At 37.7% G+C, this 20,510-nt stretch overlaps 1 protein-coding gene across 1 annotated transcript; it reads left to right on the forward strand.

Annotated features, from left to right (window-relative positions):
- The first annotated feature begins 437 nt into the window (after positions 1–437).
- On the forward strand, positions 438–13,014 carry LOC140227985 (SWI/SNF-related matrix-associated actin-dependent regulator of chromatin subfamily B member 1-like). The gene is made up of 8 exons (XM_072308367.1): positions 438–575; positions 2,308–2,419; positions 3,372–3,636; positions 4,298–4,425; positions 5,653–5,822; positions 6,958–7,148; positions 8,589–8,720; positions 10,682–13,014. Exons 1-8 carry the CDS (start codon positions 489–491, stop codon positions 10,719–10,721), a joined length of 1,125 nt encoding a protein of 374 aa, XP_072164468.1. The 5' UTR covers positions 438–488; the 3' UTR covers positions 10,722–13,014.
- The last annotated feature ends 7,496 nt before the right edge of the window (positions 13,015–20,510 follow it).

The raw sequence follows: 20,510 nt of genomic DNA on the forward strand, positions 1-20,510 counted from the left end.
AAATATCAATTTTCTGACATTTTGAGGTCATTGACCTCTGGAGGTCATCAGAGGTCAAAGGTAGAAACCTGTCAGGGCTCTGTGGAACATAATTAAAGACAATTTCACTGTGACAAATATTAAGTTTTAGTATATCATTACTGTGTTTATCATTAACCAATGACGCAAAATATCAATTTTCTTAGATTTTGAGGTCATTGACCTCTAGAGGTCATCAGAGGTCAATTCAGACTTACCTCCCGATCTTAAAATTAATCTTATAGCATGTACTAACAATGGTGAAAGTTTCATGCTTTAGTCAAATTTTGCACAATTCTTCGGCTTATCTGCTCTACTATCACGCTTCGCTTCATTTGAAGTTTTTCAGTTCAAGGAGTCGAGTACGGCAGCGATCAATGGGTTTGCTGCCCTCATGCGTCATTACTGTACATGCACGCGTCGTCCATCGAAATTCTGTTTATGTCCGCTTCCGAAACCACGTCCAAATCATGAGTACTCCGCTGAAAACGTACGGCAAGAAGCCGGATGTTTTCACGTTTGAAGAAGGAGGGGAAGGATATATGATAGGTTCCGAGGTATGTTTCCGAGTCTTGCGTATTTTAGTCAAAATGTTGTCGACGCGACGGTAGGAGACCCAACACAAACGGCAGAGAATGAATGCCTTTGTCCAGTATGTTTAGTCCCACTTGCTTAAATGCGTGTGGTGTACAGGAGATTGTACAATGTAACGTTACAGATTATGATTTAGGACCTAGGACCTATAGATAGTAGAAACTCTACGTCTCTAGCTCTAGACCATCTAGGGTAAGAGCACCAGTATTCGGTCAGCTATCGGTATTCGGTCACTTATCACTAGTCACCAGCCAGTAAGTTCAACTGTCACAACACACGCAAATCACATCGCATCAATTCACATATCACACTCATTCACAAACACTACAGGAAACTCCCTTGGCCCCCTCCAAAAATCCATCCAAAATCCCAAATTTTACTGTAAATAGTGCAGAATCGGCGCTACTTTCCAAAAGTGCGCGCGGATAAGGCCCAGTGACGTGTTAAGAGTACGGGTCACCGCAAAAGCGCTAAAAATCGAGAAATAGGCCGTTCTCTCGCGGGATTTTTTGCTTATCGCAAGCTTGGAGTGTGATGGTATCCTCAAAAACGCAAAAGAAAAACAAAATTTCCACACGTGCCGATACAGTGTCTCGATGTACAAGGGTTGAATGCAAGTGCCGAGTCCCCAGTATTCGGTCACCAACGGGCGCTACAACGTCCCCGATGCAATTTTGCGCCAACGCAACAAGGTAGCGCTCGCACGCGTTTTTCAGCTGCCTTGAACACGCATTGACTTTAAATGCGCATATCGCGTGACCGAATACTGGTGGTGGTGACCGTATAAATATACTGGGGAATTTTCAAGGTGATATATTTTGCGATTTTGTGAAATTCTGTGTGATATTTAACAAAATGAAAATTGAGATTAAAGAAATTTGATATATTTCACATACATTGCTGTAGATATGATGTATGTATGTATTATTTTAGTTTGAAAAATATTGCCATAAAGCTTAAGTGACCGAATACTGGGGATGTTACCCTACATGATGTATTTAGACCACTCTAGAGTAGAATTCCAATTTATGCTTTTGCGAGTAAAATTTTGGCCCGGGAGATCAAACCTTGGTGCGGGTTTTTTTTAATGCCAATTTTTGTGATCTCTTGTTAGGTGTATCTGTGTCATAAATTGTATCAATGTATGGTTGGGCCCTCACTACAAACAGTTACCTTCCATTCACTCTGCTGTGTGGACCTACTTTACACAGTACTTACACATCTACCCGACAAGGATAAGTTTAGGAAATGGGATAAAATTCCCCCTTTTCCATTAATGGCATTATAAGAGATCACATAATTATAACTTGGTATGCGATGCATTTATACAATGTATGTCTATGCTCAAGGAATGAGTCAAACTCACCAATTTCATGATTTCTTCTTCTTCTGGTAGTCCTGCATCCTTCATACTTGAAGATTATTACAGGTGCATTCCTCGTACTCTTAGTCTTAGAGTCTTGTACACCATTTGGCATGCTTTTTTTGTAAATCAGCCTTCAAACTCTTCTCACCTACGCTGCACTGAGAGTATACTGGTAGTCATATAGATCTGCCCATGGTATGAAAAAACAATTGTACCTGCAAAAATTTGATCATAGCATCAATTATTGTTATTGTTATATGAGTGTTTGACATTTTGAGTGTCCTATGTATTTTTACAGCAAATTTTCCTCATGATTTCTGTTCAAATAGGTGGGAAATTACTTAAGACTTTTCAGAGGATCTCTGTACAAGAAATACCCATCACTATGGAGGAAAATGGCAAGCATGGAGGAGCGGAAGAGTATTGTGGAGCAAGGAGAACGTGAGAATTGAAACACAGCAAGCATGTTGAGTGGTTATTGAGGCTTTACAGTGCACCACATATTCTTTCTTGGGTATAAGTATGTGGCCCTGAAAAGGGCCTACCCACTCCCAATGTTTTGGCAAGCATGTTAATAATCTCTTGCTTTCATGTTCTTGCTGTTTGAAAATGGCAAGATTATGCTTGCCAAAATGTCGGGAGTGGGTATGCAGGGTTGCATACATGCCCAAGAAAGAATATGTGGTGCTCAGTAAAGCCTTCCACCACTCAACGTTCTGCCGCTGTGGAAACCTTCAAAGATTACACCAAGCATGTCTTGTAGGAATACATTATGTCATGTACCCTGTTGGAACAAACGTAGCTGGCACTATGGCACTTTTTTTTATTTTTTTATGAGGATATGCCAAGTTACTGCCCAATTTTAACTGTGTGCTTACATCATATATCACAAGCTAATCATGATACAGAAGATATATAATGCACAGTTGTACAGTGTATATAATACATACAAAAGCCATAAAGTATTATAACCAACAGGGAATAATTTTCCTCGTATCGCATCGCAATTTGCTATGCATTTTTACACCACTACTACACAAACTAACTTTTGTGTAGCAGTTTTCTTACATAGACGTGTACAGGATATCATTGAAGATATTTTTCATCAGCTGAAATTGCTAATCAAATTTGAGTTTGAAAATTATTCCCTGACCAACATTTGTCATATTAACCCATTTAGCTCCACACTGGCAAAGAGTGTAGCACCTACAATATATAAATACTGAAAGATATGAGCAGTAAGCCTAGATAGACATGCTCACAAGGCAATTTCCGAACACGAAAATTGTCTCTGAAATCTGTCAGTCTTTCAAGTGACATATGATACAAGATGATAGAAAAAGGCTGAAACTCAATGTTGCTTTCATTGTTGCTTTGTTTTGTTTATAAATAGGATTTGGCCAGCATGGTCTTGCCACCAATGTCACTCTCCTCCGGGCACGAGAGGTGGAGGAAGTGCTTGAAGGGAATGAGGAGAAGTACCGGTCAGTCTCCATCAACACAGACACAGCCCTGTCTCGTGATCCCAAACCCAAGCGCAGCCGGGACTGGGTGCCTGCTATTCCAAACAGCTCTCACCATTTAGATGCAGTACCTTGCTCAACTCCTATCTCCCGCACGAAAATTGGCCCAAAGAAGCAACGAACGTTCCCGATGTGGTAGGTTGTGTTTCAGTTGAGCTTTAAAAACAATAACAAAGTAAGATTATTTTGATTGTGTTTATGTATGAACTTGAGAAGTATTGGACAAAATTGATTAATACATGTTATTTAATCATGTTGGAAGTTCAAAGTGGTATATGGCGTGGTAACAGATTGTTGAGAAAATCACAGAGTAGTCAGTACCATACTGTCTCAGGTCAGTGACTTATTCTATAGGCTTGGTTAGGCAATTAAGGCACAGCAACCTGAAGTTTACCATACTCAGTCTACTTGCTCAATCTGAATAGGATCATCTCAAGATTGAGTCAGTTGTTGTCAGGACCACACTCATCCAAGAAAGAATATAATGTGGTTACCAGAAACCAGTGGAGCTAGAGCCTCTAACCATGAAAACCATTGTAGTGTATTCTGTGTATTCTTGTATCTTAGTCACTCTTACCTAGCAGAGGGAGCAATATAGCCTCCTTAAAAAAACATGGATTTTCATTCACAGTTAAAGTCTTTAATTTGTGCTGTGTATAGCATAATTTGAACAATTGATGAGATATTTCTGAACTCAGCAGTTGTATCATATTAATGTTAATTCTTTTAACCTTACCAAAATGAAGATATTCTACAGAAACTAATTGCATTATGGCATGCCCTTCTGTCCTGCTAGTTATGATGACCATGACCCAGCTGTTATTCATGATAATGCTGTCCAGTCTGATGTCCTGGTTCCAATCAGACTCGACATGGAGATTGATGGACAGAAACTCAGGGATACATTTACGTGGAATAAAAATGGTGAGATGTGTAGAGAATGCTATTCATCATACTCTTCTGATACAAATCATTTATCAGCTCTATAATACCTATGCAGAATAGAAAGAGGAATTTGATTCTTGGTTTGAAATCAAGAAGGGGAATTTTGATTCTTGATTTGAAATTTGATCACTAGTTACATGCTCAAACTATATATCATAATTCCTTGTCTTAGTAAACACAGATTTCTTTCTTATTTTAACCCTAATCAGGCCAGGCTTTTTTGGCCATGCTAAAACCGAATTCCCACCCCCTCCCCCCCCCCCCCCCCCCCCCGAGATCTCGGCCATCAGTGGTGCCATCACGACAAAATTTGGCATGCGTTACGCCCACGTTGTAATCTGCAAGATTGTGTTATGCAAATTAAGCCCAAGGTCATATTTTAGCCTAATTAAAAGCATTCAGCGTCTACTTTTTGGTGTGTATATCTGCTTTAGTATGTTCAACAATTGTAGATCATAAAAACTTCCAAAAGTCATTTCAATACTTATGAATTTTATTGTTTTGGAATTTCTTATGTATTTCATTGTTTTTCACCTTTTGTTTTTCTTTGTATTTTTTTGGGGGGGAAATTGTCACTGACCACTTTTTTACCATAATTAGCATAAAATTAATCAATGCAAGTAATTGATTGTAAAAATAATCAGGTTTTTATGACTTTTATGAGAGAGCACTGTTTTCCATAGGAAATGTACAAAAAATCACAAAATTGTACCCATTTTGGGGTGACATGCCATTACAAAAATGGGTGTGGCTTTGAAAAAGTATGTGTGGTCATTGCAAATTTGGTCTCAAAAGTTGCGCGAGACTCAAACAAAGAAAGTCACGAAGCCTCGCGTTAAAGAATTATAGCACGAAACGTCGGGGGGGGGGGGGGTGGAGTGAGGGCGGATTCTGAAACCCCCTGGCCCTTTTAGGGTTAAGAAACCTCTCTCACATGTTATTCTGTGATTCAGCCTGTATTCAATCTCAAAAGAAACTCAATAGCAAGTTGGGTGAGACTGAAAGACTTGAGTCTGGAAAAAAACTTAACAATTTTCTTAACAACCGAAAAAGCCTGGAGAATGATGCTTGTCTACAAGTTAATATGTTTTGCTGTTATGACTGGTGTTGTATGTTGTTCCAGTGTGGGATTCATATTTGAGCAATTATTGACATCTTTTTTTAATGTACTTATTGTTACTAATCATTGCCCAAATTTATTTGCAGAGCAACTCATTACACCAGAGATGTTTGCAGAGATTTTATGTGATGACCTCGACCTACCTGCCACAACATTTGTGCAGCCAATCTCTCAGGCAATCAAGACTCAAATTGAGGCCTATCCTACAGACACCAGTATACTGGATGCACAGACTGATCAAAGAGTTATACTCAAGGTAATTTGGCCTTTGTTACAGCTTGTTATAAAATGGGTTCAAGAACGTAGCCAATAGGAAGCGCTGAAATGAGTCACGTGGGCTTTGATTACTTTAGTACCATTGCACTGCAGTACCAGTGCGCACTCAATCAATTGTTACAAGTGCGTCGCGCGCTACTATACGCGCTGTCAATACCTGTAAACAACTTCTAGTTCGGGCTGCGTATGCCGGCCGGCCTTTCTTGTGTGCATAACATATTATGCGGCGTACGTATACAGTATGCTCTGATACGTACAGTACTTACATGTGCGGGATTTCCGAGTGCGACGTGCTTGACTTGACTCTCTCGAGCGAGTGCTACATGTAGCTGACTGAACTATTGACCCACAAAGGTACGTGAAAATGCTGTTAGTTTTCGACCCATTTTATAAAACAAATGATGCACAGGATTATTTCGTGGCGTTAGTGGAGACGCAGCTCACTCTCGGGTATTTACAATGTAGTGCATGTTTCACAATTGTGTAAATACCCTCGAGTGCGCTACGCCTACACTAACGCACTCTATCCTGTGCATCATTTGTATAATATACCCAGCCAACACATAGTCTGTAAGGGAGTTGTTATAGTAATCAGTCTTAAGTCGTAAGGCCAGGCATTGGTCGGTCAGCCAGTTGGTTGGTCTGTAACAAAATCTTGTGGATCAAACTACTTCCTCAGATTTTGTTTTTCCATGGTAAATCTTGAGTTTGCAATCTTTGTCTTGTTGTCCACGATAATGCACCTTGCTTTAATCAAAGTACAGCATGTTTTAAAATGTGTTTGATGTGTTTTTGAAAAAGAAAACTAACTTTGGATAAAAAAAGGACCAAGTGGAAAATTTCCCATATGACATTGGTGGTTTTATTGAATGTAATCCTGTCATTTAAATCATTCTTGATAATTAAATGACTAGAATCAATAGTGCGATAAATTTCTACCTTAACCCCTTGAGGACGAGTCCTGAGTATACTTGGGCAGGTGTGTATGGGAAATTTGTATTGTAGCAACATCAGTCTGTCCTCAAGGGATTAATCTTTCGATACAAGGTAAATCTGCCCTATGGCACATACCTTCTTAGTGTAAAGTAGTTATGTTACATTTTGTCTATTGTCAGCTGAATATACATGTGGGCAATATCTCCCTGGTGGACCAGTTTGAGTGGGACATGGCAGAGAAAGACAACAGCCCTGAGGAGTTTGCCCTCAAACTGTGTGCTGATCTTGGCCTAGGAGGGGAGTTTGTGACATCCATAGCCTACAGCATACGTGGGCAACTCAGCTGGCATCAACGGACATATGCTTTCAGGTAGGGAGACATTGATGTATCAAGTCACCATGGCTGATGTGGTAAGATTCATTTAAAATCAAAGATAGTATTTTTATGAATATCAACATTACATATTTCATTGTCAGTTCTTTAGCTTTTCTACGTGGATATTTGTAGAGCAGTGTAGTGATTTGCCATGTGCTTGCTTTGACTAAAACAGAAGCTGATCAGATAATAAGTAGATCATAAGGTCAATGGCAATATGTCTTGTTTGGGGGCAATCCTTTGGGAAGCATTATCTAAACAAACCGAACATAACATTTGATCAGTAGATATTCTCACAAAAAACAAAAAGCAAAAAACAAAAAACTAAGATTAAAAAAAAAATCACTTCTTAAATTCTAGAGTAATCAGGTGAAGGTCAGGGGTAAATTTTTGAGACTTTATTAAGTATGGGATGAAATGAAATATTAAATGAAATACGACCGTGCAATGTAAAAGGAATAATGATTGTAGAGACGTGGATAAGTCTGAAAGTGAAAGTGACGCTTATCATAGAACTTTGTAGACGAATGAGAAAAACATCTTTGAGAAAGACATAGCAGAAGAGTCAGAATGGATTAAGTTAAAGTTTGTTTGATCAGATGAAGGCATTCAGTCAAAATTTAAGAGATAAAAACAATGATTTGTACCTTAATGTCATGCAATTTCCTTCAGGCATTGTAGACATGACACAAAGAGACAATCTTGTTTTTTTTTTTCCTTTTATTAAGGAAAAGTAAACAGTATTGTCTTGAACATATGAAGCAGGGTCACATGACTGCAAAACTGTAAACTTATGGTTCACCCTTGAATTGGTTGGTGCCTGAGATACTTTTTTTTACCCATTAATTGTCACTAATTTTTGCTTGTTTATTTTACTGCAATAAACTAGTTTTGATCTGAAAGTTCATGAACAAATGCATCTGCAAGATTATGTAGAATGGGAGTCATAGAGTCAAAGGTCTATGTATCATCATAGACCTGAGATAACTGACCCGAGATAACTGAGATAACTGAGATTACATCATATCTGAGATAACTTCAACACTTTCAGTTTTATGTTTTACAAGGAATAGAAGTCGAGGAAATTCGTTCATTTACTCTTTCATAGGCCAAGGGATGACAAAGTCCAGCATTTCACCCCACAACACTTGAATAGGAAGTGATGGATTTCAATTCACCCTGGATTAGGATTACAATGTAGGTCTAACTTCAGGCTGGAAATTTAAAGTATGGATTGAAAGCTTGATGAAGATAGCTTGGTTTGAAGGAAGGAGTTAAAAGTACTATCTTTGATATATGTGCAAATTGGTCATTTCATTAAAACTGTAATTTGTAAAATAGGTGGTATGAATGTCACTTCAGTTTTTATAGAAAAAGTAAAGTATGTCATGAGAAATGTAAATGTGAACTGAACTTCTTGTTGAATGTTGACAGCGAGTCACCGCTTCCGACAGTTGAGATCTCAGTGAGGAACCAGGGTGAGGCAGATCAGTGGTGTCCATTCCTAGAGACCCTTACAGATGCTGAGATGGAGAAAAAGATAAGAGATCAAGACAGGAATACCAGGTTGGTTGTGTGTGATGTCATTGGATGTCATTTCCTCATGATGAAAATATGATGCAATTGTTTGTGATCACTTTTTTAGGAAGGCAATTGAAGCAGATTGTTTGTAAATGTTCATTCACATCTGCACATGTTTAGGACACTCTATTTGCTTACCCATGGCTTGTTGTCATGACATTGAGTTGAGGTCTCATGCATAGGGAAACAGTAACCCAGTAGTAGGAGAAGAGAAAGGGATAGAACTTCCAATTGACACCACAACATCCTTCACTCACCACCTCGACATGCAACCAAAACACAGTACAATAAGCCAGTTCGGGGTTCCACTTTGAGCATGAGCAGAAAAAGGTCATCTGTACTGGCAGAGCATGTTGGTTTTTTATTCACTGAGATAAGCATCTGTGATGTAATGATTATTCAAGTGATCATTATGAGTGGTGCTTGCCAGCACATCCACCTGACAGCAAAAGTGGTATTTGACAATATCAATAGAAAAAGATTGTTGATGCATTCAATGCAAAATAATAAAATGGATACTTTCCATAGTGCTAATTGATGGATCATTCTGGTCACCTGGTCTACGCAAGTTAATTCTTTGTTTGAACATGACTGCTGAATTCCATAAATTGTTACGTGGGGTAAGCTGAAATACCTTCTCTCGCTTGAAAACTCGTGGAGTGCCTAATCAACTGAGAAAGAAGAAAGGTCATTTGTACCGATGTGCCCATGAGCTAACCCCGAACTGGCTTATACTGCAAGAGAAGTACATATTTGCCAGCTGCTTGCTCTTTATTTGGAATGTCTCTTTGTGACTCAGTGTACCACTGGTAGCATGGCACTCTTTTGCATAACATATGTGTCTCTCAAACACCTGCATAGTAATGTTTTTGCCTGACACATATATTCATGACAGCTAGACGCGTGTAATGCTCCACTCCCTGAATGAAAATCTGATCTAAGCAGCACACACACACACACATACAGTGTATAGGGATTTATGATATCAGTCTCTTTGAACATTTCCTCTCACTGCAGTCAATGAATGGTTCAGGGGAGTGCAATAAATTCTGCTGGTCTAGCAAGTCTAGCATTGATAGAAATTTTAGTGGCAAGATGTGTAGTGATAACACTGCGACTATCTCAAGCTGAGTCTTTCAAACTGAAAATATAGAAAAATCAGAGAACCAAATACAGCAATCAACCATCAGCCCTCAGCATTTTGTGCCAGGTGTTCTTGTCATGTAGATGCAAGGAAAACACTAATCATTGGCACCTTTTATCCATGCTACCATTTCCACTAAAATTGTAGACTGCACATGCTTAGCTCAACATCCCTTTCTATGCAGTTTGAGCAATTGTGATTTACAACTTGAATCATAGAAAATATTTTTTTTTTTCTGTCACAAGAATTGATGTAGTGAATGATTCATATTGCTCTTACCTCGTTGAAGGAAAATGGATTTTAAAGCATTGCTTCACATAAATAAGGATATAATAGAATTCATCTAGTCATTACAAGTAAGCCAACAATTCCAGTGACCACATACCAAAATACACCAAAGATTATGTAATCCAGCAGAAAACTAGAAATGCAATGGTTTTTGTGTAGTATTGGTTATGACATTACCTGTGACAAGACATTATACTCTGTTATATTTTCTGTGTGTAAGTGTGCTGAGGTGATTCTGCTTTTTGCAAGAAGGATCTAGATATAATGAGGAGAGTTTTACATGTTCACCAATCTATTGTACCGCAGTTCCAAAGTATCTTCATCATGGAATTTTAATGCATAAATGTTAAGTTTTCCTAATATACCATGTGGTTGCTATCTTGTATAGATGTACTTCCTGTTTAGGTAGAGTCTTGCAGCAAGAGCTGCAAAGCCTCAGCTGGTCTGAGTCATTCATGTCCCTACAGAAAACTCAATACCAACTGTGAATTTACTTTTGAATGTTGTCCTGCAGGAGGATTCGCCGCCTTGCCAACACTGCTCCAGCCTGGTGATCATAGGATAGGACAAATCTTGCTGACCAAGGCTTGTGTGTGTCACTGTGAATGACATCACATAACTGTACACATGGACTTGTATTTATAGAGTGCTGGAGTGCTGCTGATTCAACTATCAGTAAAAACAACCTTTTCAAGGGCAATAGAGAGGAATTAGGCCTGACAAAAGCAGATCACATTTTAAAGAATAAGTTTATTTCTTTTGTTTATTTCTCTTTGTTTTGTGTATATTTACTGTGATCTTGACATTGTACTTGTATTAAGGTTGAAAACAAGGGGCTGCACAAAAGGGTGCACAAAGGAGGCTGTGCTAGCACAGTGCTTTCACCCTTGGAGTGTATGGTATTAAAAAACACAAACAAATAAGGAAACCATGTTATGTTGTGTGTGTGTAAACAAAAGTCGTGTGACAATGGAAGGGATAACAGCATTCATATAGGGTTGGGTATATTTTCAGAAAAACAAACAAACAAACAAACAGGAGAATTTTTGTGCCCGTGCAGAGATGCCAACTGTTCGTTTTTGCAGCATTTTATACTGTTTTTGCCAAAAATACTGCAGGTTTCATGGAAAATACTGTTTTTTCCAAATTGTATCACTACATAATATGTATTTTGCAGGAAAAGTAAAAATGTTTTTCCACCAAAATATGCCTTTTTGCCGTCAGAATACTGCAGTGCTGTGTCTAAGGTTAGCATTCCTGCCCTTGTTATTTTACTTTTATTGTTGGGAAGAGAACATGCTTTTGACAAGCTGTGATAGTGATATGGTGTGTAAAGGCTTGTCTTATACAAAGTCTAGAGACGAAGACATGAAAAGGCGTGTAGCAGGTGTATAAATGTAAACCCTTCTCCAGCAGGCTTGTAGCTCTCTTGGTTTACCCAGTTCTTATGTTATCTCTTCTCATACGCAGGCATTTTCCATTGAAAGGAATACATATTACTGTGTCACATATCTCTGCAGTGTAATTTGCACTAATCTGTTACTGCTATTGTGACATACATATACCACCACACTTTGATATACTGTAGATATCCTGATTAACTCCCTAGTGGATACATGCTAGCAGCTTGACATAGAGTTTGTCTACATCACCTTCTGCTACAACTTTAAAGATGTGTCTCACAGGTGGATGAAACATGGCAGTATGGTGCATATTATTTTCTGAAGATTTTAAAGACGGTTATGCACTCTCACATACTCTTTTCCTCACATGATTTAGTTACTGAGTACTTCAATATGTAAGAAGGCATATCCATTTTCATTTCTGTGCTATGCATTTACCATTAACATAGACTGGATGGTAATACAAAAATACATAACATCTTGCCAAGGATGTCATTGTTGCATAACTGAACTTGTATACCAGTAGATGTGTTGTATAAATCAGAATGTTGCTTTTTACAAAGAAAATTCAACAGACACATTGATCTTGTAATTTGTGTATCATACGATTGGATTGATTCAAGTAGAGATAACAATGACTGCAATATTATTAAAGCAAAAAAAAAAATAATGATAATGAAATAAAAACAAACAAACAAACAAATTAACCCGTTGAGGACGAGTCCCGAGTATACTCGGGCAGGTGTCTATGGGAAATGCGTGTTGTAGCAAAATCAAACCGTCCTCAATGGGTTTAAAAAAAAAAATCGTTGTTGCCTTGCTCATGTCCATTATCAAAGTGGTCCAGATGTCTTTTGTTGTGCAGAATAGAAAACAAAACAAAATTGTCAAAAAAGGTCAAATTTGTGCAAGTAAACATTTTGCTTTGGCCCACTGAACTTGAGAGGTATTCAGCATCAATAAGTTGATAAATAATCAATCAATAATTAAGTTAGTCAATAATCAATGCATTGGCAATGCACTGACAACTCCTGTGTCTTTACTGGATTTATCTCAGACATTCCAACCCAGTTGGCACAGTGCAGTCACAGGTTCAAATTGTATTAGAATGCTGGTATTGTGAAGTATAGGTCAGTCTGTCTTTGTTTCTATGAAGTCTTCACTGCAATAAAGATTTTGCAGCTCTGAAACTGTATTTTTGAATAACTAATTTATTTCTAAGGCATGAACCATAAGCTGTGAGGTCTACAGAGCATAATGTTCACATGCCATTGCATTCATACCGTGTTTGTGCTTTTTACAATTTGGAGAAACCAGAAAACTTGGAAACATCTTGCAGGTCTTTGTTACCATATTGTACCACTCATCCTGGGAGACAGGTTTTGTCTTGTACATGTAAATAAAGCAATCAGACTCATACTAGAGTCATTTGTATGTAGTTTAATGTATGAATTTCCTGGTAGCTGTTGTCCTACTTTTTATGTGTTTTCTCGTGCTGCTGGTGTGTGTATATATAATGTCATAGTATCTATGTATGTGTCCTTTTCATTCTCTTTCTTTCTTGCTGCTATTTCTGGTGTGTTTCTTCAGGCTTTCTGTGTGTCTCACATCCTTTCCACTCTCCTGTGTGAATCAGTAAATGCTTGTATTTTGATGCTGCCCCTCCTCTCACCAAGCAAGATCCTTTTTATCTTGATTTTCTTTCTCTGTACAGTGAGAGATTTCATGTTCAGTGATAGTGTTGATGCTGGTATTATCTCCCATAAAAACTGTGTTACATTGAGCTCAAACAGTGACGGTCAGATTACTGCAAGCGATACTGATCGTAAGTACATTGCACCTATTGATTCCCAACACTAGTGATATCTTCACACTATTGTACTATGAAACCAGTGTGAGCTAGAATTTAAGAGCGAAAGAAAAGCAACTTCACTTTGTTCAAGTCAAATATGACAAGATGCCACCATGAATGCTGTGCATTAGACAAATACTGTACATGGGTAATGTAGACAGAATTACAATTCCCACACTGAAATAACTCGTATATTTAATGCAATCAGGGGCCCATTTCATAAATCTTGTCATCAGTGACAAGTTGTCATAGCTGTGACAAGCTACTGAAATCCTTGCATCTGATTGGCTTAGAGCAAATTTGTCATAGAAATGTGGCAGTTGTCACTGATGACAAGTTTTATGAAACGGGGCCCCAGGTAGTTTGTACACCAACACAAGACACAAATTCCTTCAAAGTAGCAAGAACTGCATATCGCCATAAATGTAATACAAATCTGACAAAAAAAAAAAAAAAGATAAACCCATAAATGTTAAAGAAGCCATTAATGTGCGTAAAAAAGCACAGATTGAATTAACACCACCAATGAGACAGGGAAAAGGTTTTAGTTGAAAACTTATTGACCGAAGCCATGATGATTTTACATACAATGTAAGTTTAGCACAAGACAGGGCAGATCTAGCTTTTTGCTAAATGATGACTGGTCATGATTATAATTACAAAAAAGTATTCACATTTTTTGTTTCCAACTTCTCTTCCCAAATCTGCTAGGTGAATAAAAGGGGGGGGGGGGGGGGGATGTTAAACCCCATAACCTCTCCCCAGCCCCCCTCCCCCCCCCCCCCCCCATCATCTCCCAAGCTGGTTAACCTATTGAGGAAAGGCTGATTTTATTACAACATATTTCCCATAAACGCTTGTCTCGGTATACTCGGGACTCGTCCTGAAGGGGTTAATATGCACAAACTTGTGACCAAATAATTTTTCAGTGCAAACACAGGAAATAGTATTGCAGGGATGCCCAAACCATTCTTAGCAATTGGAGAGGAATTGGGGGGGGGGGGGGGCATTAAAGGGGTTGATCCCCTTACCCATAGGTGACTCCTTTCGGTACTTTTAGCTCTCTCTCTTCCTGCTCTTACCTGGAGCTTTTTGGTATTTTTCTCCACCAGCTGGGGGCAGTATCTGCCCTGTCTGTTGGCTTTACTCTCCATCATTCTAAACTGCAAAAGCTCTGGACAATCATATTCAAATTTGACTAAATTGAGTAGTCCGAGTAAACAAAAGTACACTATTTCAAACATTACGAGACATTGTGACTTGACGAAAGAAAAGATAGTGGTTCATTCATTCCAAATCTAAAGGCAAGCATATCAATGTAAATATAAAAGTGTTGCATTTTGAAGAGCTCTATGCAACTGATTTTGCTGAGCATTCCTAGAGCAATTTCAAACTACTTAGTACAGCTTTTATGGGACTTCCAGGTATTAACAGTGATCATCATCACCATCAATCCCTAAATTCAAATGCGGCCATTCCACATCAATACTTGAAGGAGGTTTGCTAATATAGGATGATACATTGTAAATAGTGATTCGACTTTTCACCATTTCCTTAAAGGACAAGTTCACCTTCATTAACATAAGGATTGAGAGAATGTAGCAATATTAGTAGAACACATCATTGAAAGTTTGAGGAAAATCAGACAATCCGTTCAAAAGTTATGAATTTTTGAATTTTTTGTGCAGTCACCGCTGGATGAGAAGACTACTGCAGTGTATGATGTCATACGCTACAACAATATAAGGAAAATATAAAGAGAATTTCACAAAATTTCATCTTTTGAAAAAAGTACACATCCCCTTGACTCGTTACTGACATATGTTAAGGGTAATATTATTCCCATTGCCTTTAGAAAGAGGCAAGTCAAGTGCTCAAATGTTATGCGAAAGAAGTGAAAATATGTTGAATTTTCTTTACATTTTCTTTATACTGTTGTACTCATATGACATCACGAGCCTTAGTAGTCTCCTCATCCAGCGGTTCCAACACAAAAGTTTTAAAAATTCATAACTTTTGCATCGACTGTCCAATTTTCCTCAAACTTTCACTGATGTGTTCTACTAATATTGCTGTATTCTCTTAATTCTTATGTTAATGAAGGTGAACTTGTCCTTTAAATTACAGTGGGTGTACCATTTCTCACAGCATGTAGTTTTAGATCAAATGACATCTATGCTTACATACTGGGACATCTCAGAAACATTAGCATTTGCTCTGGGAAAACCCAATTTCCAAATCAAAACTGAAAGAGGAAGGAAAGAATCTTGTCAAAAACAGCAACCTAAAGCATCTTTATGAGAGATTTTCTCTCCCTCCTGAACCCTCTAGCATAAACAGGAGACAATGATTGCGCAAACATGGGCACAATGTTGTGTACATGTAGCATACTGAAGGGCAGTGGAAGCTCTAGGGTTGTGGATGCTCTGTGGTGCTATCTAAAGCTGTGTATACACCATGTTCCCGGCGGCCACGGCAGCCCCATTTGCCCGAAACGTAGTGCGCCGTGGGCAGATGAGACATTCTCCTTTTTTTTCCCCCCTTTGCATTCTAGTCTTCTTCAATTCAGTCCTCGCCCTGGTGAACATAGTGCTATCAGATGCTGTTCTCATGGCGTCTGGTCAGGCTAGACTATCAATATTTTTAGTCGTGTCCCCCTACAGACAGCCTCCAAGTTTTGTTACGGCCTATTAGATGCCGCCCGTTTTGTTACGTTCACCCCGTTTTATTGCTGCATATAAGATTCCTCATTAGCACCAGGACTGCCGTGGCAATTTTTTTGACAGTCTAAAAATCTGATGCGGCATCCATGGCAATCATGGCCTGTCCCGTTTACCTATCCAGTCTCAAGGCGTTGTTTCAAGTCCATCCCATTTTGTCCATGGTGGCCTGAAGCGGGGTCACCGGGAACATGGTGTAAACGCAGCTTTAGCCTTACTTTTAAACATATATGACATAATCAATGTTGGGAAGGGGAATGCTAAATCTTAAGCAGGAGACAAGCAGCTAGATCGGGAGAATTCAAATTCAAGAGAGAGAATTTGAGAAAAGGGCCTCAAAGTGGGAACGCTGGAGAGTCTGTCTTGTAAAATTCATTTGTACCTAGTAGACCGAGTATCAAGTTGCCATCTGTACATTATCTGTCAAAAACATCATGCAACGCCTTCAAGCATCGAGAATGAGAACACAAAGACTAAAGTTTGATATTGAAGAAATAATTATGATTTATTACTGATAAAAGGACAGGATTAGCTCACACTACATATATGTATGTCTATATTTGAACATGGCCCTAGACAATGGTGAAAGCAATGAGTAATATTGCTGAACACACTATGAACACTATAACAGTATGGTATCACAGACAGTTGATATCTAGTTGTCAGATTTTCAAACAACATTTAAGTGTGACATCATATTATACTTGCTGAAGTATGATGGATGTATGAAGATGATTAATGTGAAGCAATGTTTGTATTCTTACTCACAATATTGCAGGAGAGTGTACGCCCAGTAGAAATTCATACTCCATACATGGAGTGAAACACAAGTGATAGATTAGTGTAACTGCAAATAAATACCTGCAGTTATCACCTTTCTATCATTCAGTAATTATAAACATGATCTGTTCAATGGGCTGGCTATCTGTATAGTATGTGCTTGCCAAACGGTTGTGAAGGTTCCTTTGAGTAACACAACTTTGTTTAGTTTATACCATTTTACAAATTAAACATGTCCTTAGAGGACATTTATGACACTCCTGTATTTATAAAGTTATCACATACATACAAAGGACTTGTTTCCTTTTTTAAATTCAAGCAATCCTTGATTTAGTGTATTCCTATAAAACCATACAAACAAATTAGTGCTACACCCCCTTAAAAAAAAAGCATTAGGATTTCAATGCAACTAAGCTCACAGTTGTGATTATGACAGTGAGTTGAATATCTTCATGTTAGATTGTTCCTTAAATCTTTGTGCTACCACAATTTGATACAATCTGTATCTATCCAATGCTGTGAATTTATTACCTTGATTTTCAAATTATTGGGGGAAGAGGACACTAATGAAATGTAAATCCTCGAAAAGAAAATGCATATAACGATAACCAAGACTTTGGTCATTTGTCAAGTTGCTCATTCAAATCTGCAGCTAATGAGGAGATAAATACCATCAGTGAAGACTTGCACATTGTACAATGCATTGCTCAATGTATTCACAATGGTCATGATATGGCCAGCAAAGGGAATACAATTTTTCTTATCCTTCTTTTTTTGCTTAAAACAGAGCAAAGATGATAAAACTTAGTATTCACCATCACACAGAGCTCTGGGAGTAAAGCCCATCACATATCAACAAACACTTGGCAGAATGGAGTAAAGACATTCAATATGATATGACATACAAGCTGATGAGTTTACACCAAGTTCCACATGAACTAAAATGCAAGTATATTGTTACACAGAAACATCCACTTCTGGAAGCTTCTAAATAACCCAGGAGTGTTCAAACGAATATATACCCACACATACAGTCACCACTTACATTTTTAAAAACTTTTCTTTTTTCCTGTGGTGGTTTCCACCCATGTTCTTGTGTACTGCTCAAACTTATATACAATCCTTACAGTAGAATTTACAAATTTCAAATATATACAAGTACAAAAGATTCTTATACCATAGAATGTAAAAAAAAAAAAAAATATCACATATAAACTCAGTTTTCATATCCTCTCATAACTAGAACTATTGGCACTTGATAACGCCATGAATCTATCATCAGCTGGACTTCACTGCCCATCAGTGGCAGGAACTTTTCCCAAGCCAATGATGTGTGATGCAAAGTGACTTTGGTGGTCAAATCTTTCTCTTCAGATACTCATACTGAATTCTAATGTACATGTATTTGGGTCAACTGCAACGACAGATGTATGCTGTTTCTGAAAAAAAAAGAAGAGAAAAACATTTCATCCTCTCCACCTTTACAATCTTTGTCTTAGGCAGACCAAATACATGTATTACTGGTACTGAATCCACTTGTTTAATTCTGAAGACCTCAAAATTGATGTGACCAAATGGCAAATATGGTGCCTGATCCCCACTTTGGGTACAGAACAGCCCTCTCTAAGATTCTTGAGAACAGGAAAACAGAAAGGTTTTCTTGATATGACTTAATATGATATATTAAAAAAAAAGAACACTGAATACTTGCTTCGATATATATTTCTTGATGACATCATTAAATCTCTGAATTGCAAGGCTTGATAATATAAAAACTAGTAACTAACTCTTAAACATATTAACAAGTTAGAGCTGAGTCATAGGCAGAGCAATGGACTATAGCGTGCTATGTTGAAATTGCTGCGCCTAGATAATGAAACATGTAACCATAACACACTCATCTAATGATTCTATGCACATAAACAAGGTATGCCTTACATTAAACATTTCTTCTTCTTTTCTGTCAGTAACCAGGTGAACTGCATTTTCTTCAGAGTTCATGGTCATGCAAAAGCATATCATCTACTCTTGAAGTGTCTTGATTTGCGTTTCATATATTTTCTTTTTTTAGAAAGCAATCTAAATGAGTGTAAAATATACCCCTATCAATGTTCTGCATCCTGAAAAGCCCACCTAAAAACTATAAAGATCATCCATTCCCTTCTACGACATTCTCAGCACACAGCACATTGATGCCAAATGTCATATACCTTTCCATGATGACAGACACTTGCTATACAGCAGCACTGCTGGTCTACATACAATATCCCATAAAGTCTCCATTTTCCTGATAACACAGCAATATTTCTGGCATAGAACTAACCAGTCAACTTTAAAAGTTGGAAAATGACTTTGTATCATAAATTTGTCATATACTGTTGTGAAGAGGTACACTTAAATATAGAAAAGAACATAAAATGATATTCTAATGTCACAGGATCATACTAAGCCACAGGGAAAGGAGAAGAGGACAGGATGATCTCACTGATAGTTTTAGCGAAGCTTGGAGGATGTAAAAAAAAAAAAGATTTAAAACACAGTCAAATAATCACTTATTACCCAGCGATGTCAAGGTAAATACATTTGAAGAGAAATCAATGTGCATCTAACTGCAGGGAAACCAAAGATTTGAATGCTACATCTTGTGTCTTCATTCCATACACTCAGTATCTTAAAACATCAAATACCATCAACAAATCTGATTAAATTACATTGTCTGAAATGTGTAATATAAAAACTACATTCACAGCAAAGAACAAAGATACACAACACAGAACACCTAGCAACTGCATTGCTAAGCAAGCTATACAAGTACAGAATTTGACTTACTCATGCACAGTATTCACCCATGATCAGTGGTCACAGTACTGCCAATCAATAGAACACATACACAGGACCCTTATGTATAGTGTCAGTGTAAATTCCCTTCATATATCAGGTTAATCATACTACATACCAATAGGTACAATATTTTAAACTTTCACCTCCAATCAAAGACGTAAGATATAAAAGGAATGGTTCAAACAGCAATTGAGATCCCAAGATACTTCACTGCATTTTGAAGGAAGTCATGGTTGAAAGCACCTACAAAAATGATCATATTCCTCACCCAGCCAACTGCTAACATCACCACTCCAAATGACAGCAGAAGCCTGTCTCTACACCTATACTGTACAAGCTGATTGTTGTAAGTAGTATGCAATCAAATTCAGTGTATATGAGTAGTTTGATGTAAATACACATAAATGCTAACATCCTGATAACAGAGAAAATGCTGAACATGAAAGTAACAGGATCCTACTTCTCCCACAAATTACTTACACATACATCCAAAATCACAAGAGTTATGCTCCTTAGTTCATTACTCACTTCTTAGTTCATATATAAACTTTGCTTGTTGGTCTTTTCAGCATTTAAATTAAAAAATTTCAAGTCTATATATGATGATTCTCACTATATAATCGGAATGCAAAAGCAATAATCACACACTATAAAATAAATGTTTCCAATGCACTGAAAAAAAAGAAACAACTAAAACAGAATTTGAAAACAAGATAAGGCTGTGCATTAACGTGCATTTTTTTTTTT

The sequence above is a fragment of the Diadema setosum genome, chromosome 4 (genome assembly GCF_964275005.1).
Source record: "Diadema setosum chromosome 4, eeDiaSeto1, whole genome shotgun sequence".
Lineage (NCBI taxonomy): Eukaryota > Metazoa > Echinodermata > Echinoidea > Diadematoida > Diadematidae > Diadema > Diadema setosum.